Source organism: Xyrauchen texanus, chromosome 6, assembly GCF_025860055.1.
Source record: "Xyrauchen texanus isolate HMW12.3.18 chromosome 6, RBS_HiC_50CHRs, whole genome shotgun sequence".
NCBI lineage: Eukaryota > Metazoa > Chordata > Actinopteri > Cypriniformes > Catostomidae > Xyrauchen > Xyrauchen texanus.
This window is the reverse complement of record NC_068281.1, coordinates 15,545,114-15,564,959: the sequence shown is the minus strand read 5'-3', so window position 1 is coordinate 15,564,959 and position 19,846 is coordinate 15,545,114. Positions and strand designations below refer to the sequence as shown.

Here is a 19,846-nt window from a genome sequence, read left to right as displayed (position 1 = left end):
TTATGAATTATATTGAGAACGTCGTAACGTTATGGAAAACATGCCGTAATGTACCCTGAGTGTAAACATTAGCCACATTCATTGTGAAGCGTGCAAGCGATTTGCAAAGATTAATATAAAGGTTAATAAAATGTTACACTTACTTCTTCTGGAGGTGCAGAGGGAATATAAATAGTTGGTACCGAATCTTTTTTCAGCAGCAGCTTCTTAGCAAAACCAGCTTTATACTGACCCTCGTTTATAAAGCAGTCTGGTGAAAAATGATTCGCGCAAACATGAACGCATTGACGTTGCTCGTGGGGAATATTCCCATCGTAAACAAAACTCAGCCACTGCGTCTTCAGCGGTTCAGATTTAGGAACATCAAAATGACTGCTGTGTTCGTTATTACACCAAAGTGACGTCACACGGTCGAACGGCTCGATTTGAGGCAGGGGAAAATATATAAGGAGATTAAAACAAAAACACTGGATGGATTTTTATCATAATAGGATGGTTGTGCACAGGCACAGCCAACACACATTTCAGTACAATCAACTTGAAAAAGTGCATGTACCATTATATGACCCCTTTAAGAGTGCCCACTCTCTTGGATGAAAAGCAACCCCGCACATGGATGGCCTCAGGATGTGTCACCGTTGGCACAACACAGGACTCATGGAAGCATTCACCTTTTCTTCTCCGTACTATTTTCCAGATATCCCAATCAGTCGGAAGGGGGCTTCATCAGAGAAAATATCTTTGCACCAGTCTTCTGCTGTCCAATCCTTGTACTTCCTGCAGAATTTCAGTCTGTCCTTGATGTTTTTTTTTTAGAGAGAATGCTCTGCTGCCCTTCTTGATACCAGGCCATAGTCCAAAAGTCTTCGCCTCACTGTGCTATCAGATGCTCTCACACCAAACTGCTGTACACTCTGGGACGTCCTCATGCCTTAACTACAGTTAAGTTCTTGATCCGATAAATGGCTCTTTTAGGTGCAATATTCTTTACATGCGAGGCCATTTTGATGCAAATCGATGATGGCTGCACGTCTTTCTTTAGAGGTAAACATTGCTAACAAGAACACAATGATTGGAAGTACTTATTCCCTCCTTTTATAGCAAACTGTCTGCTCTTATAATCCAATCAGAATGATTTCACCTGACTAGTACTTGTTCACACTTTCCCAGGTGCTGCTGATATGATTATTGAAATGGTGTTGGCTGGTCATTTTGTGCCAGGACCACAAATCAGTGACATTTGGGTTTTTGTGAGAAGTTTTTTTTTTTTTTTGGCCAATTAAGCTTTTGCAATTATTTAAAATGCATCTGATCACTATGCACAATAAACTACAAACAATGTGAATCAACACCAGAACAACTGAAGCAGAAAACTTTAACACAAAATGTATGTCACTGCCAATACTTTTGGCCACGGCTGTACAGTGAAAACGTTTAATTTTGGTCTGTTCTCACACAAAACCAAATGGATTACATCAGAAATTATTGATTTAACCACTGGAGCTTGATGGATTGTTTATTATTCTGACTTTATCTGCTTTTTGTTTAATTCTGCTTTTTTTGTTATTACTTGGCATCAAAGGCCTGGTCACCATTCACTTGCATTGAATTGACCTACAAAGCTAATATATACTTTTTAGAGTGAACCAACCCTTTTGATGGAAGTTCTGAACATCAAAATGTTTGAGCTAATCATTCAATACATGCAACAGGCATAAAGTTCACAATTTCTGGAAGTTATAACCAGCTGTTTTATTTTGAGAAGAAACAGAATGTCTTCCATTTCTGACATAAAAATAAGCTATATATATTTATATACAGTGCACAAACAAACACATAGATGTGTATTATTTGTAAATTAACACACAGATCTCTTAAGCTCCTTACTCTGTGCAAATGTGATCCCTGATATAGGAGGACGTTTAACAGTTTATTCACTTTCAAGTCCAGGTAAAATGCAATTGGCAAATACATAAAAAGGTACCACTACCTTGCCTAACTGAACTCAGAAGCAAGAACTATTCATAATCAAGAGAAAATACACTTCCTAACAAGATAACCAGAATTCAGGAAAATCATTGTTTGAAGCCAGCATTTTCCCCCAATCTAAAGTTTAGTCCTGTTGTCCAATGACATCATAGTTCTTTTCATTTCTTGAAGCAGTGTTGTGTGCCTCATCTCCTGTGTCTGTGTCCAGAATGTGAACTGCTCTCATGTTTGCTTCGGCCGTGATCGCGTGACCGGTCACGCTCGCGATCACGATGGTCCCAGTGGTGACCACGATCAGGCTTATTTTTCACATAGTCACGGTCACGGACTCGTTCTGGGGAATTACTGCGAGACCGGCTCCGTGACCTCCTCCTTTTGTTACCATGCCGACTTGACTCACTCGGTCTGTGCTCTGGCCTGAGCTGCGTAAGTGGTGATGCCCTGCGACCTTTGTGTTGCCGTGGAGATGGGCTGTGGCTGCTGTGAGAGCTGTATGTACCCGAGTGGCTTCTCCGACTAAGGAAGGAGGAAGTCATGTCAGTGAATCAGTATTCATCATTTACTAGGCATTCTATTATAAGTTTTGGAAACAAGAAGCCAGCATGTATAAATTTAAAGGTGTTAATAAACCAAGCAATTTTCTTTTTGTTTATATTGTGTTTGCCTACACGGGAGCCACTGTTGACGTACAGTAAAAGCAAAGGTTTTCAGTTACCTATGTGTTACGTCCCAGGACGTAATTTAAGTGGATTTTTATTTGTGATTACATCTGTGGCAGTATGGCTTTGGCCTTATTGCAACTGAGATTTTGCCTCCTTGGTTTTTACTTTGTTGTCTCTTTCTCTCCCTCCCCCTTGCAGATTTCTCAACATCCAGGTGTTTACATTAATGATTGCCAATCACTCATCTGTCGAGATTGGTTGATGGGGAGAGGGAAGCGGGATAAAGCCCAGGCAGATCTCTACTGCAAGGAACTTCCCTTCCCTCATTCCAGACAGTTGTCGGTCTGCACATTGTTGTAGTGGTGTGGCTGCAAAGTTTTGTAGCAGTAGTTGCAAGTTATTGTGTTGTTGGTAACTTGTTTCTCTTGATAACTGAGGGGGATCTAATTTAAACTAAATGTGACTTTTTGTATGCATTTAAAATTGTAAAATTATATGGTATTAGTAGAGAGGTGGGAGCCATTTTCTCCTGTGTTTAACTAGTGAGGGAGCTAGGTTAATTTGTTGTTTATTTGCATTTACTTTGTTAGGCAAGTTAGTTCTGACTTCCCACTAGTAATTGTACTTCTGTTTGTTGTTTTGGCCTTTTCCCCTCCTGAATCCTTTGATACTTTTTCTGTTTCTTGAACTAAAGTATTATTTGATTTTAAAAGTTTACTTATTTTTAAGTGCTGGGACAGAAGGGAACTCCAACCTTTTTGTTACAGCTCCCCAACCCTTGACTGGGGTGGGACGTAACATATGACATTGTAGAAATGCAGTATTCAGTCAGATAGGAATAATTTATCATAAATGAAAACGTCAGACAATAGGGAGGTTACCGAGAAAAAGCTGGTAGTATTTGGCTGGTCATGTGATCTCAACATAGTGGCTCCAATGAGGCAGCCTGGCTTCATATAAAACAAATCAGCTTTTATTAGGCTACTGATATGACTGGATCAATCTCATGTAAGATAAATCTTTTTAATTAAAAGAAAGAAATTAAAACAATACTTATCAAGAGTACTATATATTTCCTTAAGGGGAAAACTTTAATGATGGGAAAATTACTTGGTGAACCCATACAATTTCTATCATCAACCTGGTGATGATAGAAACTGTAAACTTACAGTCTGTGTGGAGAACGAGACAGGGAGCGAGATCGAGACCGGCTATGGTTCTTTCCATTCTGGAACACTTTGCTCTCTTCCTTTTTAATGCTGCGATACGAAACAAAAACATGACTGAACAATATAGTATAGAATAATAAACATTATAGTGTAATAAATTAACTACTAAATAAAGTTGTTCTGAGCAGTGTATATTTAAACACTTACCCATTCAAGGGGCTTTTGGAAAACAACTGTCTAGTTTCGGACTCCTTTACTAGTTTAGAGTTTGGTGATTTTTCTTCAAACTTAACATCTCGTGGAGAAGCTAGAAAAGGAAAAAATCTTAGTTCTCTGTTGATTAACAAGTACTTGCAGAAAGTTCAGTCAATAGAAAAAGGCAAACTGACACAACTTACAAGGCTTTGATGCTGGGGAAAAGCTACCAATGCCAATGAGAGCTGGCGTGCTATTGGGATTTTGTCCCTTGGCTTTTAGTCTAGCCTCCTCCAGGGTCAGTCGCATTTTTTCCACCTCTTTTTCAAGCTGCTCACTGTTTGGCTGAGAGATGCAAAATGGGTATTAATGACAGCAAACCTACCACAATGCAGAAATAAGAAAGGATAGGTTTACAATACTCCAGAACAATGTGCACCTAATTTATAGACAAACTCAGTTTGTATGTTCCATTATTTGATACCTTTTTCCTAGAATAAAGCTTTATTGTGCCGATACAGATATCTTTAATGTCCTCTTTTGTAGCGCCAAACAGAAGATACCAGTGTGGTCTAGAAGGAAGAGGAATCTGGAGGAAACAACATACTATTTTCAAGGCTTAGTAATAAAAAAATACTTCAATACAAAAGGTAGACTGATATATCGGTTTGACAGATTAATCTGTGTAATCTATGCCGATAGTTTTTTTATTCATCAATAAACCTCAACTTGTGAAATATTGTACTATATGTGTACATAGATCAGCCACAACATTAAAACCACCTGCCTAATATTGTGCAGGTCCCCTCGTGGTGTCAAATCAGTGCCAACCCACACATCAGAATAGCATTCGGAGATGCTATTCTTCTCGCAATTGTACAGCGCAGTTATCGGAGTTACCATATACTTTGTCAGTTTGAACAAGTCTGGCCATACTCGGTTGACATCTCTCATCAACAAGGCATTTCCATCCACAAAACTGCCCTCCACTGGATGTTTTTTGTTTTTGGCACCATTCTGAGTTAGTTACAGAAATACTCAAACCAGCCCATCTGGCACAAACAAACATCCATGCGGTTATCCAATCACCCAATCACGTGGCAGCAGTGCATAAAATCATGCCAATATGGGTCAGGAGCTTCAGTTAGTGTTCAAATCAACCATCAGAATGGGGGAAAATGTCATCATTGATTTGGACTGTGGCATGATTGTTGGTGCCAGATGGGCTGGTTTCAGTATTTCTGTAACTGCTGATTTCCTGAGATTTTCACACACAACAATCTCTAGAATTTACTCAGAATGGTGCCAAAAACAAAACAAAAAAACAGTGGGGGGCAGTTCTATGGATGGAAATGCCTTGTTGATGACAGAAGTCCATGACTAATGGCCAGACTGGTTTGAACTGACAAAGTCGATGGTAACTCAGATAACCACTCTGTAAAATTGTGGTGAGAATAGCATCTCAATAGCGATGCTATTCTGATGTTCGGGTTGGCACTGATTTGGCAGCATGAGTGGGACCTACACAATATTAGGCAGGTGGTTTTAATGTTGTGGCTAATTGGTAGTAATATATATATATATATATATATATATATATATATATATATATATATATTATACACACACACACACACAGTTGAAGTCAGAAGTTTACATGCATTTAAACTCAGTTTTTCACATTTAATCATAGAAAACATTCCCTGTCTTAGGTCAGTTAGGATCACCAGTTTTTTTTTAAGAATGTAAAATGTCAGAATAATAGTAGAGAGAATTATTTCTTTCAGCTTTTATTTCTTTCATCACATTCCCAGTGGGTCAGAGGTTTACATGTAATTTGATAGTATTTGGTAGCATTGCCTTCAAATAGTTTAACTTGGGCCAAACGTTTTGGGTAGCCATCCACAAGCTTTTCAAAATAAGTTGCTGGAATTTTGGCCCATTCCTCCAGACAGAACTGGTGTAAATGATTCAGGTTTGTAGGCCTCTTTGCTGGTACGTGCTTTTTCAGTTCTGCCCACAAAATTGAGGATTGAGGTCAGGGCTTTTTGGTGGCCACTCCAATACCTTGACTTTGTTGTCCTTTGGAGGTATGCTTGGGGTTATTGTCCATTTGGATGACCCGAGCTTAAACTTCATGGCTGACGATTTTTTTTTGCATTTATGAACATAATCGGCATCGGCCAACAACCAAGCGTATCAAGCCGATTATTAGGCAGGCGCATCTGTGAGCAGCCTTGTGTTGTTGTGGAACACCTGTTCGACGCACACTGCCCCTAGAGTCATTTTCTAGTGAGCAGACCTCATCCAGTGCCTAAGGAAGGAGCTAAGTTCCTTGGAGAAAACAGTAAGGATTAAATTTGTATAACTTTTATATTTAATTAAAAACTTTTGATATGTTACTGCCAACTTCAAGAAAAAACGCGACCATCGCGATAGGCGACATGACGTTCGGCTACTTTGGATATTGATAGCGTAGTTGAAGTTGCTATCATGTCACAATAAGCAAGAATTTTGCAATTACAGACAGTGAATCTGAGACTTTTATTTGTTCTGTTTGTGTGTCTTATATTTGAGAGGGTTGTCACTCAATGCAGAGAAATAAGTAATAAAAAAGATACCAACGCGCTATAGGCTATTGAAGGACTGGCTTTGGTAATCTCGGACGTTATCGGTTCTGCTGTCGGTACTGGAGAAATTAAGAAAATACATTTATTATTGCTATAAAGAAAAAGTTATTTGATCTCGCCAGCCATTTCTATGTATAATAATATGAAACCATTTGTCTGTGATGCAATTTAGCTATTCGCAGTGAGAGAGAGATAGATCTCTCACGCGGTGCTACAGCGAGCACAACAAGAGCCCTGCATAATGAGTGACGGAGGAGGACAGAACTAAACATTCAAACGTAGCCTGGTTTAGATCTGTAATATTAGTCTGATTTTATTTTAGATTTCGCCTTCCAAAGATTATAAAATGAATATTTATACATAAGCCACATTCTGTCTAGCACAACTTCCTTCCCTTTACAGCGGTGCACTGACATTTCTCCCTAAAATTCAAACTTAATGTCAGAATCAGCACGATCGGTGATTGTTGTAAAATGCTACTGTTGCTAAATTGCGGGACACGTTTAATAATAAAAAGAGCGCAAGAGATACCGTTCCCAAGGCGGCGCGCGCTCCGAAACACACCACAAAGAGACAAGCAAAGTATAGGCTACTTTGGGTTTCATGTGCGCGTCTAAACGATCAAATATACACAAAAATGTCAAAACGACCGGCTTGGAGATTCACTTAAACACAGTTTATGTCTTAAATGGACGTAGTTATGGAAATAGTTGGGAGAAAATATGCTGCATCAGGAGCTTATTAGATCTGAACTTGGTCTTAAAGGGGAAGCAGTCTAATGAACATGCTGACGATTGAGCCATTACTGCAAATCAAACAACAAAAGGCAAAGAGAAAATCACTTGCAGCTCTTGAATGAATAACTTCTGCATTAATCTATGATAAACTATGCAGTGTTATTTTACAATTGATTACTTAATTAGATTTCTTTTTAGACCACACCTGAACAGTAATGTTAGTAGACCTTCCTAAAATGAAATCACTGTGCCTATATAACGTTTATCTTTGTGTAATATATATATATAACAAAAAGAACCGTTAAGAATACCGTTAAAGTACCGGATCGATAAGCAGTATCGGTAAGATAGTAATTCCACTAAAACCTTACCCATCCCTAGTTATGCCTGTGCTTCTCTTGGATGCTCTGAATATTGGATTACGTGTCTGGATTGCCCCTTAATTAAAGCTGCATTTGGATCTCAACCTTCGTGTCTCGGAGCAGTTCGTAACACCTGCTTTGTTCATTTAATATATTTGTTATACATTATTTATACAATATGTTTTTACATTATACATTTTTAATTTAAGTCTACAAGTGCAGATTGGTCAAGTGTTCAATAAATGTATTTGTTGAGAAATTTTGTCTATCTTAAGTATTTGTGTTACATTTTATCTTTCAAATAAAAGGTTCAAATAAGAGGATAAAAACAAGCACATATCGGCCAAAATAAATCGGCAGCAATAATCGGCCATCGGCCGACCCGGATTTCAAAAGATCGGCATCGGCCTGAAAAAAACATTATCGGTCGACCTCTAGTTGCTTCAATAGATCCACATAATTTTCCTTCCTCATGACGCCATCTATTTTGTGAAGTGCACCAGTCCCTCCTGCAAAGCACCCCCATGCTTCACGGATGGGATGGTGTTCTTCAGCTTGCAACCCTCATCCCTTTTCCTCCAAACATAACGATGGTCATTATGGCCAAAAATGTCCATTTTTGTTTCATCAGACCAGAGGAAATTTCTCCAAAAAGTAAGATCTTTGTCCCCATGTGCACTTGCAAACTGTAGTCTGGCTTTTTTATGGTGGTTTTGGAACAGTGGCTTCTTCCTTGCTGGCCTTTTCAGGTTATGTTGATATAGGACTCGTTTTACTGTGGATATAGATACTCGTCTACCCGTTTCCTGCAGCATCTTCACAAGGTCCCTTGCTGTTGTTCTGGGACTGATTTGCACTTTTCACACCAAACTATGTTCACCTCTAGGAGACAGAATGAGTCTCCTTCCTGAGCAGTATGATGTCTGTGTGGACCCATGGTGTTTATACTTGCATACTATTGTTTGCACAAATGAACGTGGTACCTTCAGGTGTTTGGAAATAGCTCCCAAGGATGAACCAGACTTGGGGAGGTCCACAATTTTTTTCCTGAGGTCTTGGCTAATTTCTTTTCATTTTCCACGATATCAAGCAAAGAGGCAGAGTTTTGGTACACCTCCAATTAGCCTAACAGAAGCTTATTGGCAAATTGCCTAAAGGCTTGACATAATTTAATGGAATTATCCAAGCTGCTTAAAGGCACAATTAGTGTATGTAAACATCTGACCAACTGGAATTGTGATATAGTAAAAGTCTGTCTGTAAACAACTGTTGGAAAAATTGCTTGTGTCATGTACAAAGTAAATGCCCTAAACAACTTGCCAAAACTTTGGTTTGCTAATATGAAATTGGTGTAGTGGTTAAAAAATTTTGTTTATTGGCTTCAAATAAAGTGTATGGAAACTTCTGACTTCAACTAATACACACACACACACACACCTCTCATCACATTGAACATACAACAATATAAATGTACAGAATACAACAAATCACAAATAAAATACAACACGAGAAAGAAAAAAAAAAATCCTACATTAAATAATGTATAATAATAATATACAGTGAGGGAAAAAAGTATTTGATCCCCCCGTTTGCCCACTGACAAACAAATGATCAGTCTATAATTTTAATAGTAGGTTAATTTGAACAGTGAAAGACAGAATAACAAAAAAAAAAATCCAGAAAAACACATTAAAATGCAATTCAATTTATAACATTTTTGACGTGGGAAATAAATATTCAACCCCCTCTGCAAAACATGACTTAGTACTTGTTGGCAATCACAGAGGTCAGACGTTTCTTGTAGTTGGCCACCAGGTTTGCACACATCTCAGGAGGATTTTGTCCCACTCCTCTTTGCAAATCTTCTCCAAGTCATTAAGGTTTCGAGGCTGACGTTTGGCAACTCGAACCTTCAGCTCCCTCCACAGATTTTCTATGGGATTAAAGTCTGGAGACTGGCTAGGCCACTCCAGGACCTTAATGTGCTGCTTCTTGAGCCACTCCTTTGTTGCTTGGCCATGTGTGTTGGGTCACTGTCATGCTGGAATACCCATCCACGACCCATTTTCAATGCCCTGGCTGCATTGAGTCTTTGATGCAGTGAAGTGGTCCTGTCCCCTTAGCAGAAAAACACCCCCAAAGCATAATGCTTCCACCTCCATGTTTGACGGTGGGGATGGTGTTCTTGGGGGTCATAGGCAGAATTCCTCCTCCAAACACGGCGAGTTGAGTTGATACCAAAGAGCTCAATTTTGGTCTCATCTGACCACAACACTTTCACCCAGTTCTCCTCTGAATCATTCAGATGTTCATTGGCAAACTTCAGACGGGCCTGTACATGTGCTTTCTTGAGCAGGGGGACCTTGCGGGTGCTGCAGGATTGCAGTCCTTCACGGCATAGTGTGTTACCAATTGTTTTCTTAATGAATATGGTCCCAGCTGCCTTGAGATCATTGACAAGATCCTACCGTGTAGTTCTGGGCTGATTCCTCACCGTTCTCATGATCATTGCAACTCCACATGGTGAGATCTTGCATGGAGCCCCAGACCGAGGGAGATTGACAGTTCTTTTGTGTTTCTTCCATTTGCGAATAAATCACACCAACTGTTGTCACCTTCTCACCAAGCTGCTTGGTGATGGACTTGTAACCCATTCCAGCTTTGCGTAGATCTACAATCTTGTCCCTGACATCCTTGGACAGCTCTTTGGTCTTGGCCATGGCCATGGAGTTTGGAATCTGATTGATTGCTTTTGTGAACAGGTGTCTTTTATACAGTTAACAAATTGAGATTAGGAGCACTCCCTAATCTCAGCTCGTTACCTGTATAAAAGACACCTGGGAGCCAGAAATCTCTGATTGAGAGGGGGTCAAATACTATTTCCCTCATTAAAATACAATTCAATTTATAAAATTTTTGACATGTGTTTTTCTGGATTTTTTTTTGTTGTTATTCTGTCTCTTACTGTTCAAATTAACCTACCATTAAAATTATAGACTGATCATTTCTTTGTCAGTGGGCAAACGTACAAAATCAAATACTTTTTCCCCCCTCACTGTAGATGCTATAAAAATCATAACTTGTTAAATAATTCAATAGATTCAATATTTTTTAAATGAAAGTCTTGTTTACAAATAAAAACCCCACGTTTTGCACCAAATCTTAATTATTCTTATTATTTGAATTTTGGCTGCACAGTAAAATGCTTTTTGGGAATTTTATTTATGTTGTACTTGTCTAACCTAAATGTCTGTGCCCATAATAGTAAGACTAAGAAATCTTTGATCATTCTATAAATCGATTTATAAAATATATAAAACAATGGCTGATAAATAGTTCAGCCTTTTCCACCACCTTAGCTATTGGTATTGGCAAAATTGACCTGTTGACCAAATACAAAGAAATGCCTGTGTTATATAATTGTTATAATAACATTTCAAAGAGAAACAAAAATATAGATACATTTTGCAGAGAGAAATACAAGGCTTACCTGTAGTACTCGAGCGGCAAGGTAGATACAGGCACATGCAATGGTCTCCGGTTCAGATTTCACAAACGCATCAGTTCTGAGGGCATCATTCATGAAGTTCCTATAACACAAAGAGATAGACCTATGCAACACCTGCCATTCTCTCTCTTATGGCTTTTTCTGGAAACTCTTAACTTGATGTCCTTTCCCTCCCTTTTAAAATTAGCCATAATGGAGAGAAACATAATCTAAGCTAATTTGAGTCAGTATGTAATATCAATTATAAAACTACAGCGCAAATAACGTGCATGCCTGACGAAATCGAGCATATCCCAAATCAAAACGATGTAAGGAGAGGCAAGAATCAATGGTCAGGGGACAACTTACTGTACCAAAATTCACATGAACATATGATTCATATGAAAAAAGTAACATACCATTTCAATGCTTAAAGAAAAACAAAAAAAACAAAAAAAAACATTTGGATATAAAAAGTGCATTGCTGACTACTAGCACTTTTTGGAGCTCTGGAAAGAACAAAAACAAATCCTGGACCACCCAGCAAAATAGGCTGATGGCGCCTGGTGGCCAAGGCCTTCCATTCAGAGAATCTCCGCTGAGAGCTCTCACTGGATTGGCTGGCAGTCTCGAAAAGGCCAGCCAATGAGGTGGGAGGGCTCCCGAGTCTTGTGCCTGAGGAGTTGGGGTGTTTTCTGTGACACTTACCACCATGGGCTACCCTTTAATTAAGGAGTAGAGAAAGGACAAAGTTAAAAAGAGTTCCCCATAAGCCTTAACCTCTATGATGAGAGAAAAACTTTTAACACCATTTGACCTTTAGATAAATCTTTTAATTAAAAACACAAAAGGGCTGATTCCAGAATAACATGAACCTATCTTACCTTTAGGTATAGCAAACTATAATACAACTCATGCTTTATAATGCAGTTTCCACTAGATCCTGTTGATACCAAAGCACCCCGCAGCATTGCAAGGTACTCTCTCTTACAATTTCATTCTCTTAGCAGCAAATAATGAATGTTTTGGGCCTACTAATGGTAAACAGCTGAAGTCCAACCAAAAACCTGATCCAATTTTTCCTCTAAAAGGGGGTAAAATTCCAATGTCATAATTTTAAGCACATTTTCATTAGCTCCAGTGACAAAAATAAAAACACTTACCATGCTGTTTGAACAAGCATCTGGTTCTTCTCACATTCAAGAACTTGCAAGTACATTACTACAATCTGAAATAAAAGTAAATACAATTTATATAAAATCGTGTTTTTTCCTTACACAAAAAAAAAGGATCATTGAATGTTTATTGAACGAAACCAAACTCACCTTGTGTGGGTGTTTGACGTGCACGCAGAAGCCTAGCTCCTTGAGAACACGACGCTCTGCTTTGATCACTTGGTTCTTGGTATTAATATAATTTTGATCAAGAACAAGTGGGGTGCTCCTGGTTCAAGACACAAATATACATGAACTTACATATTGAATTTCACATTAACCTTCCGAAAGCTACACCACCTTAAAGAAATGATTCATACAAAAATGAAAATTCTCATTTTCTCACCATCATGCCATCCCAGAAGTGTATGATATTTTACTGCAGAACAAAAATGAAGAGTTTTAAAAAGAATATATTAGCTCTGTTGGTCCACACAATGCAAGTGAATTGTGGCTGGAACTTTGAAGCTCCAAAAAGCACAAAGGCAGCATAAAAGTAATCCATGCACTAGTGGATATATCCATGTCTTCAGAAGAATATTATGGGTGTTGGTGAAAAACAGAAACATTTTAAAGTCCTTTTTACTGTAAGTTGTACTCCCTGCCCAGTAGTGGCGATATGCACGAATAATGTGAAACACCAAAAACAAGAAGAATGAGGAAGTGAAAGTGGACATTTATTGTAAAAAAAAAAACCATTGTTAAATTCCAGGTTCAATACATGTTAAGCTCAGTCGATAGCGTTTGTGGCATAAAAATGATCACCACAAAAATTATTTTGACTTTTCTTTAAAAAGAGCAAAAATCAAGGTTACATTGAGGCACTTACAATGGAAGTGAATGTGGCCAATTTTGGAGTGTTTAAAGGCAGAAATTTTAAACTTATTTAATAAAAGCGCTGACATTAATTCTTGTGTTAAACCCCATGTATTATTTGAGCTTTAAAGTTGTTAAAATAGTAATTTTAGGGTTTGTAGACAGTACATCATCATGGCAAACAAGTTGTTAAATTGGATATAACTAGAGATGCACCGATTGCAATTTTCTTGGGCAATTTCGATTTCCGATTTTTTTTCTAAGAACTATTATTGACCACATATACAAACAAAATCTACCTTTCTTCAATGCTAAAATTTATTTTCATAATAAAATAAATTATTAAACATTACAATTTCCCCCAAACTGCACTAAGTTACAGGATCTTCTCTCACTTAAACAACTCTCAAAATAAAGTGCTCTGTGACTGGAAAGAGGTAGAAATAACAATTAAATGCAAATGAGTTGCTTTATATAACAGATGTAACAGATGTCATTTCCCACTATTTTTATAAATAAAACTGAGCACTGCTTCGGGAACGGCTTGCATACCTGTCAACACTCCCGTTTTTCACGGGAGTCTCCCGTTTTGTTATTTCAACCAAAAAAAACTCCCATAATTTGTATGGCCCAAACCACGTTATATGAATAATCAAATCAATATATTTTTCCAAGGTGGTTCAGTTGCCAGATCTTGAATGAAACGCATCCTACTCACACAATCGACACATCATACAAATTACAAATCATGTATGACCTCAATCTGGCAACCTACAACCCAGTTGCGCTGTTGATATCTGCGCAGGCAGTAGACACGGGATGTTAAATCAAGCATCACTGGTAGATGGGAGAAGTCTCAGCTGGTGCTCCAGTGAAAAAAGCAAAATATACATGTAAATTTAACAACAGTTGGATGGAAGAATTGAATATCATATCCCGAAACCATATCGACAATGCCCACGCCTTTTGCAATGCGTGTTGCACTGATTTTAATATCGGACACGGTGGGAAAAATTTACGTTACTCAGCACATTAAATCACAATTTGTATGTATTTAGCCTGCCTCTGCCATCCAGCACCCCACTTCCCCTCTCCCTGATTTCTGTACCCAAATGTTGACAGATAACAGGCTGCGTGTGACATGACTCGAGATTAAACAACTCGGGCAACTCGACGTCGGAAAGTACCTCCTACTCTGTATCAAGGAAATGTATCCGATTTCTGATCCCTCTGTCCTCAACTATGGAGAACAGCTGGTCATCCAGGGCCATGAATTCCATAATTTTCCTTGTAATTGCTTTGGTCTTTTCGTTGCTCATACCAAGGAATGATAGGAGAGGCTGCTGACTTGTGACTGGTTATGAGCTCTGGCTAGCTTTAGCCGCTTTCACTTTTTAGCTTCTTTTTTAAAAATGGGCATTTTCAGCTGGGTGATGGTGTTATAAATGTCTAATTAAGTTTGTTGATCCGAAAGTTATTGTTGTGGTTCCCCCACGGTTTACTTTGGCGAACTTTATGTATTCTTCACTCACATAGCGAAGATCTTCCACTCCAATGACATGTTTACATGCGGCTGTGACATTATTGCCTGCGCCGCTGGCAACAAAACGGACAGGCTTGTAATCGGACAGACGTGAGGCTGACCGGCCGGTCACCGATCCGGGCCGAGCATGCGGAAAATAGGCTAATTCCGGTCCCTGGCCGGTCGATCGGTGCATCTCTAGTTATAACTTTACATATAAATGGTCAGCGATTTTCCCACACTAAAATCATGTTAACATGCATATCGCTTATGTCTTTTGTATATACTTTTGAAAAAATATATATTATTTTAATTCAACAATAAGTCCACATTTGGACGTGTCCAAATAATTTTTTGTGGTAATAAATATTATTCCACAAATGCAGTTGATTGAGCTTAATTTGTATTGAACCCCGATTATACCTTTTAATATTGATCTGTTTCTCATCCACACCAATCATATAGATTCTGAAGGCATGGATTTAAACACTGGAGTCTTATTTACATTTACGCATTTGGCAGATGCTTTTATCCAAAGCGACTTACAGTGCACTTATTACAGGGACAATCCCCCTGGAGAAACCTGGAGTTAAGTGCCTTGCCCAAGGACACAATGGTGGTGGCTGTGGGGCTCAAACCGACAACCTTCTGATTAACAGATATGTGCTTTAGATCAATACACCACCACCACCACTCTAGTCTTATGGATTACTTTTATCCTGCCTTTATGTGCTTCAAAGTTCTGGCCACCATTTATTGCATTGAACAGACCAACACTGTTGAGATATCCTTCTAAAAAGTTTGTTTTCAGAAGAAGGTAATACACATCTGGGATGGCACGAGGAAGAGTAAATGGCATTTTAGTGTGAACTGTCTTTACTATTCCTTTAAATAATAAAACTACCAGACCAACTTACTTTTTGCACTTTCCTTGTTTCAAATGGTGGAACACGTTGATCACATCTCTCACACGTCTTGGCGATTCCTCAATCTTTGATGCTAAGTTCATACAGGCCATAGCAACAATCTGTTTAAAGAGCGGCAACATTAATTATTTTCCTGACTCGGTTGATTCATAGTTTATACAGTTTGTGCTTCTGACTTACATCATAGTTGTGCTTGATAAACGACTTAGAGTAAAAGAATCGTTGAAAAAGGACTTGTCCTGTCGCCATCGCCACCTATAAATGGTACACGAAATGAACATCAGAAGTGTATTTAAAATTACATAAACATTGCATAACTTACAAGAGAGCAACACAAATATGTTAGAACTTTAAACAACAATACACTCTTCGCGTCATCTGAAGGACTCGGAGAAGACAAAAGGCCGCTGGTTCTAATGTGCCGGCTAGCGCTAGCCAGCAGTGCTAACACAAACACCGCCCTTTAGTTCGTTTAACACTGAACACGTTCACAAATACAAGCATCCAATAACACCGTTAAACCGTGACCTGTGGCAGACGCAGAAGAATCCCGGCGGACTGGATGAGCTCACAGCCCAGGATACGAAGATCCGTCTCTGTCTCATGTTCGAGGCCATCCAGCATGGACGGGGTCGTGGCGAGTCTCTCCTCGGGTATTATCGAGCTGTCGATGGCCAGAAACACCTCCGAATACACTTTATCACCGATAAGTATACCTTGGCAGCTGTTTGGTGGAGTGCTCACATTTGGAGATAAAACGCCGAGAGACATGTTGGTCGGTCCCAAAACGTAGACGTTTCGTCTGCCAGGCGGAAATGACTACTTTTCGTAATTGACGTAATACATTGACGGAAGTGACGACAGTGGTTCTGTTGGGCATTTGAAAGCATGTCTTGTTACGCGAGATTGCAGATGGGCTATATGCACGCATAACTTCCGCGTTTGACGCAAGACCAACTAAGAGTAGGACTGGTATATTGAAAGTGACGTTCAAAGTTCTTTTGAACATGTTCTAAGTTTTTACTTTTCTAACGTTACCACTGTTCATTTTGGATAACCACAGATGTTATCTTAGCTAGTATGGATGTTTATTGTACAAAATGAATAATAATAAAAAATGTAATGCAGGTTCTATCACCGACAGATGAATAGCACTGCGTTATTGCAAAGTCTAGCTGAAACAGTGGTAATGGAGATACACTGCTGCAAAGTTTGTTTCCTATTCGCACATACAGACTTTTTGTCAGTAGCTTTCCAACAGTGGATGCAAACGAGTTAATATCATTGACAATGAGCTACAAAAAAAATATTTTTTTGTATGTAAAAAAAAAAAAAAAAAAGACTACAAGAGGAAAGAGTTGTAGGTGATAGTCATACTTGTTTATAAAAATAATTTACTCAATCATTTTGCATACACCATAAGAAAGTTATTGAGGGCAAACATCTGAATGTATGAAACTAACTTTACTGCAGTTGCAGATACAGGGTAGCAGAGTGTGCATGCTTTCTAGTTAGTCTATAACACAAAATGGGAGTTTATTTTAAAACTCTGAAGAATAGTGATATGAAATGTTGTTTTACCGGACATGGTGGCTGCAGATGCACAATGTATTTGACTAACTCGGCTACCCTTCCTTTAGTGTATAGTCAAAGAGTATAGAATCCCACATCAGTTCTCGGCATAGCAGCGCTCTACGATCGGCGGAAGTAATCAAGCATCCTTAAATTTCACCGGAAATACGTCATGCACCGCCGTGCATAGAGCCTATTGGATAAAAAAAATTCCACAGGCATGAATTATTATTCATGTTATTAGTTTAACTAACATTATTTATTCTGTGTATAAATAATTGTACTGCATGTATCCCCTGTATGGAACTGTTTTCTCTTTGTTTTGCTAGTAGGCTAATAATACAAAAGGTTTTAAAAAGATGGATTTTGTTTATGCATATTAATTGTTTAATGCTTTATTATTAAACTGTTTATAACTACGTGTTTTCTGACAGACAGAAAGACAGACAGACAGAGAGAGACAGATAGACAGATAGATAGATAGAATTACACTGCCAAATCCCAAACTTCCTGACTGACAGAACACATAGTGCATGACCAGACTTCACACTTGCAGATGTCGTGTTGCCAAGTACCCAAGTAATCACATCTACCACCATGGCAAGGGACCTCATCCCAGATAATGATGAGACATGAAGTGACATGCCTATATACATGGTCAACAAGACAAAAAATATGGTTGTTTACTTCAGGAGACCCTGCATTTCCCTTTTCATATAAATGACTCAGAGAATGGAAATAGTTAGGTAGTTAACAGGAAATAAACATAAAAATAAAAAAACCTGTTCATATTACAGAGGCCCTCTAGTGTGAATTGAACTCCTGCTTGTTAGTAAAAAAGACTCAGCAATGCCTTCACATCTTGAGAAGACTGAAAGTCCAGCATGTGTGCCTGTGATGTTGAGCCTGCACAGCAGTCTCCCATCATGGAATTCTACTGTGTTCAAATGACTTATTTATTGTTACAACTCAACATTTTGAAATATTTATTGGGGTTTTGTTCATTTTTGTTATTCAATGTGTTGTAATGCAAATATTTGTATCAATCCTATGTATTGTATTTGATACACTTTTTAAATCTCATTCTTTGAGTATTTATGTGTGTGTGTGTGTGTGTGTGTGAGCGTGTATTTATCACTTTGTGGGGACCAAATGTCCCCATAAGGATAGGAAAACCCGAAATTTTTGACCTTGTGGGGACATTTTGTCGGTCCCCATGAGGAAAACAGCTTATAAATCATACTAAATTATGTTTTTTGAAAATGTAAAAATGCAGAAAGTTTTCTGTGAGGGTTAGGTTTAGGGGTAGGGTTAGGTTTAGGGGATAGAATATAAAGTTTGTACAGTATAAAAACCATTATGTCTATGGAAAGTCCCCATAAAACATGGAAACACAACATGTGTGTGTGTGTGTGTGTGTGTGTGTGTGTGTGTGAGAGTGCGCGTGCGTGCGTGCGTGCGTGTGTGTGTGTGTTTAAGAATGGGAACGTGAGAATTCATTTTATGTAAAAGAAATGGTATTCCAATTTGCAGAGATTGGAAAATTGTGTGTGTATATATAGGTCTACCTCCACTAGAGGTGCTAGAAAGACAAGATGGCTCAAGGATTGATTGTATTTAAAACACATGGAAAAACAAGTTCCCTCTCGAGAGGTCTCTCCTATTGCGTAAGTAGCTTACGCTATGGGGAAACTCAGTTTCTCGAGAAATATTGAAGTCAGCTCGGTCATTGGCTGTGCTGCGGCAACTTGCTCGAACCAATGACGGGGCGACTCTGAACGCGCGACCAATGAGCGCGCGCTTCGCGCCCGCGCGCTCAGAGCCCGCCAAGATTAGCGTGGCTAAGGCTATATATTAGGCGCCCCGTCATGAGAGTTCTTTAGATTTAATCTCCTTCAGCGAAGACCTTCTTCCGGCGCGCCTCACTGATATCCTTTTTTACTTACAAGTGTTCGCCTCTGCGACGCTTTTGATTTAAGTAAAAGAGCAATTTTCGAGGTGTTGTTCCAAATGCCTTTAACCTGTGCCTCGTGCAGAGGCCCTCTTCCTGACGGGGACCGTCACGTTATCTGCACTCGCTGCCTGGGACCTGACCATGCAGAAGCTGCTCTCATTCAGGGTGCATGCCCCGAATGTGACTCCCTGGGCCTCGCCGAGCTGCGCTCTCGCTTTGCCGCCTTCGCCGCAAACGAGCCTGCTTCCACCGTGCTGCCGTCTCCTCCGTTCGAGCCGCGCAAGAAAAAGCGCCGCTCACAGAGGCTACCAGAGCACGCAGAATTCAGTGACGTCACGCTGGGCCAGTCCCCGCGTGCTTCACCACTACCCAAGATCTCCCCGCCACCAGTCCATTTCACGCAGGCGGACCAGCACCCCTCCAACAGAGCGGTGGGTCTCGTCTCGTTCGGCGCCTCAAGGGACGACGGTGAAAAGGATGACAGCCTTTCTATTGACGCTGCATCCGACGACTGGCCGGGCTCGGCCTTCGACCCCGCGCCGTCGACATTAGCGGACACGAGCACAGGCACCAGCATGGACTCTGAGATCGTCCGCATCCTGTCCAAAGCC

At 39.4% G+C, this 19,846-nt stretch overlaps 1 protein-coding gene across 2 annotated transcripts; it reads right to left on the bottom strand.

The window, feature by feature from the left end:
* Positions 1-1,725: 1,725 nt before the first annotated feature.
* ccnl1b (cyclin L1b) lies at positions 1,726-17,436 on the bottom strand. 2 transcript variants are annotated; one of them, XM_052129084.1, is made up of 11 exons: positions 17,291-17,436; positions 15,890-15,964; positions 15,701-15,810; positions 12,557-12,674; positions 12,395-12,459; positions 11,235-11,334; positions 4,500-4,604; positions 4,219-4,360; positions 4,028-4,127; positions 3,821-3,910; positions 1,726-2,505 (listed from the first exon to the last, which is right to left on the bottom strand). In XM_052129084.1, the coding sequence occupies exons 2-11, from the start codon at positions 15,956-15,958 to the stop codon at positions 2,175-2,177; spliced, it is 1,230 nt and encodes a 409-aa protein (XP_051985044.1). In that variant the 5' UTR covers positions 15,959-15,964; positions 17,291-17,436; the 3' UTR covers positions 1,726-2,174. The 2 variants fall into 2 exon arrangements, with proteins under 2 accessions (XP_051985044.1, XP_051985043.1); XM_052129083.1 differs by lacking the exon at positions 17,291-17,436 and adding an exon at positions 16,238-16,584.
* Between the last annotated feature and the right edge of the window lie 2,410 nt (positions 17,437-19,846).

What these genes read in the sequence shown, in the direction of transcription:
- ccnl1b (XM_052129083.1), bottom strand. Translation starts at nt 16,480, where the DNA reads ATGTCTCTCGGCGTTTTATCTCCAAATGTGAGCACTCCACCAAACAGC. An exon ending in TTCCCCAGCATCAAAGCCTT is followed by an intron (nt 4,128 to 4,218) that starts GTAAGTTGTGTC and finishes TTCCTTTTCTAG; the next exon opens with CTTCTCCACGAGATGTTAAG. An exon ending in TCTCGTTCTCCACACAGACT is followed by an intron (nt 2,506 to 3,820) that starts GTAAGTTTACAG and finishes CTCCTTCCTTAG; the next exon opens with TCGGAGAAGCCACTCGGGTA.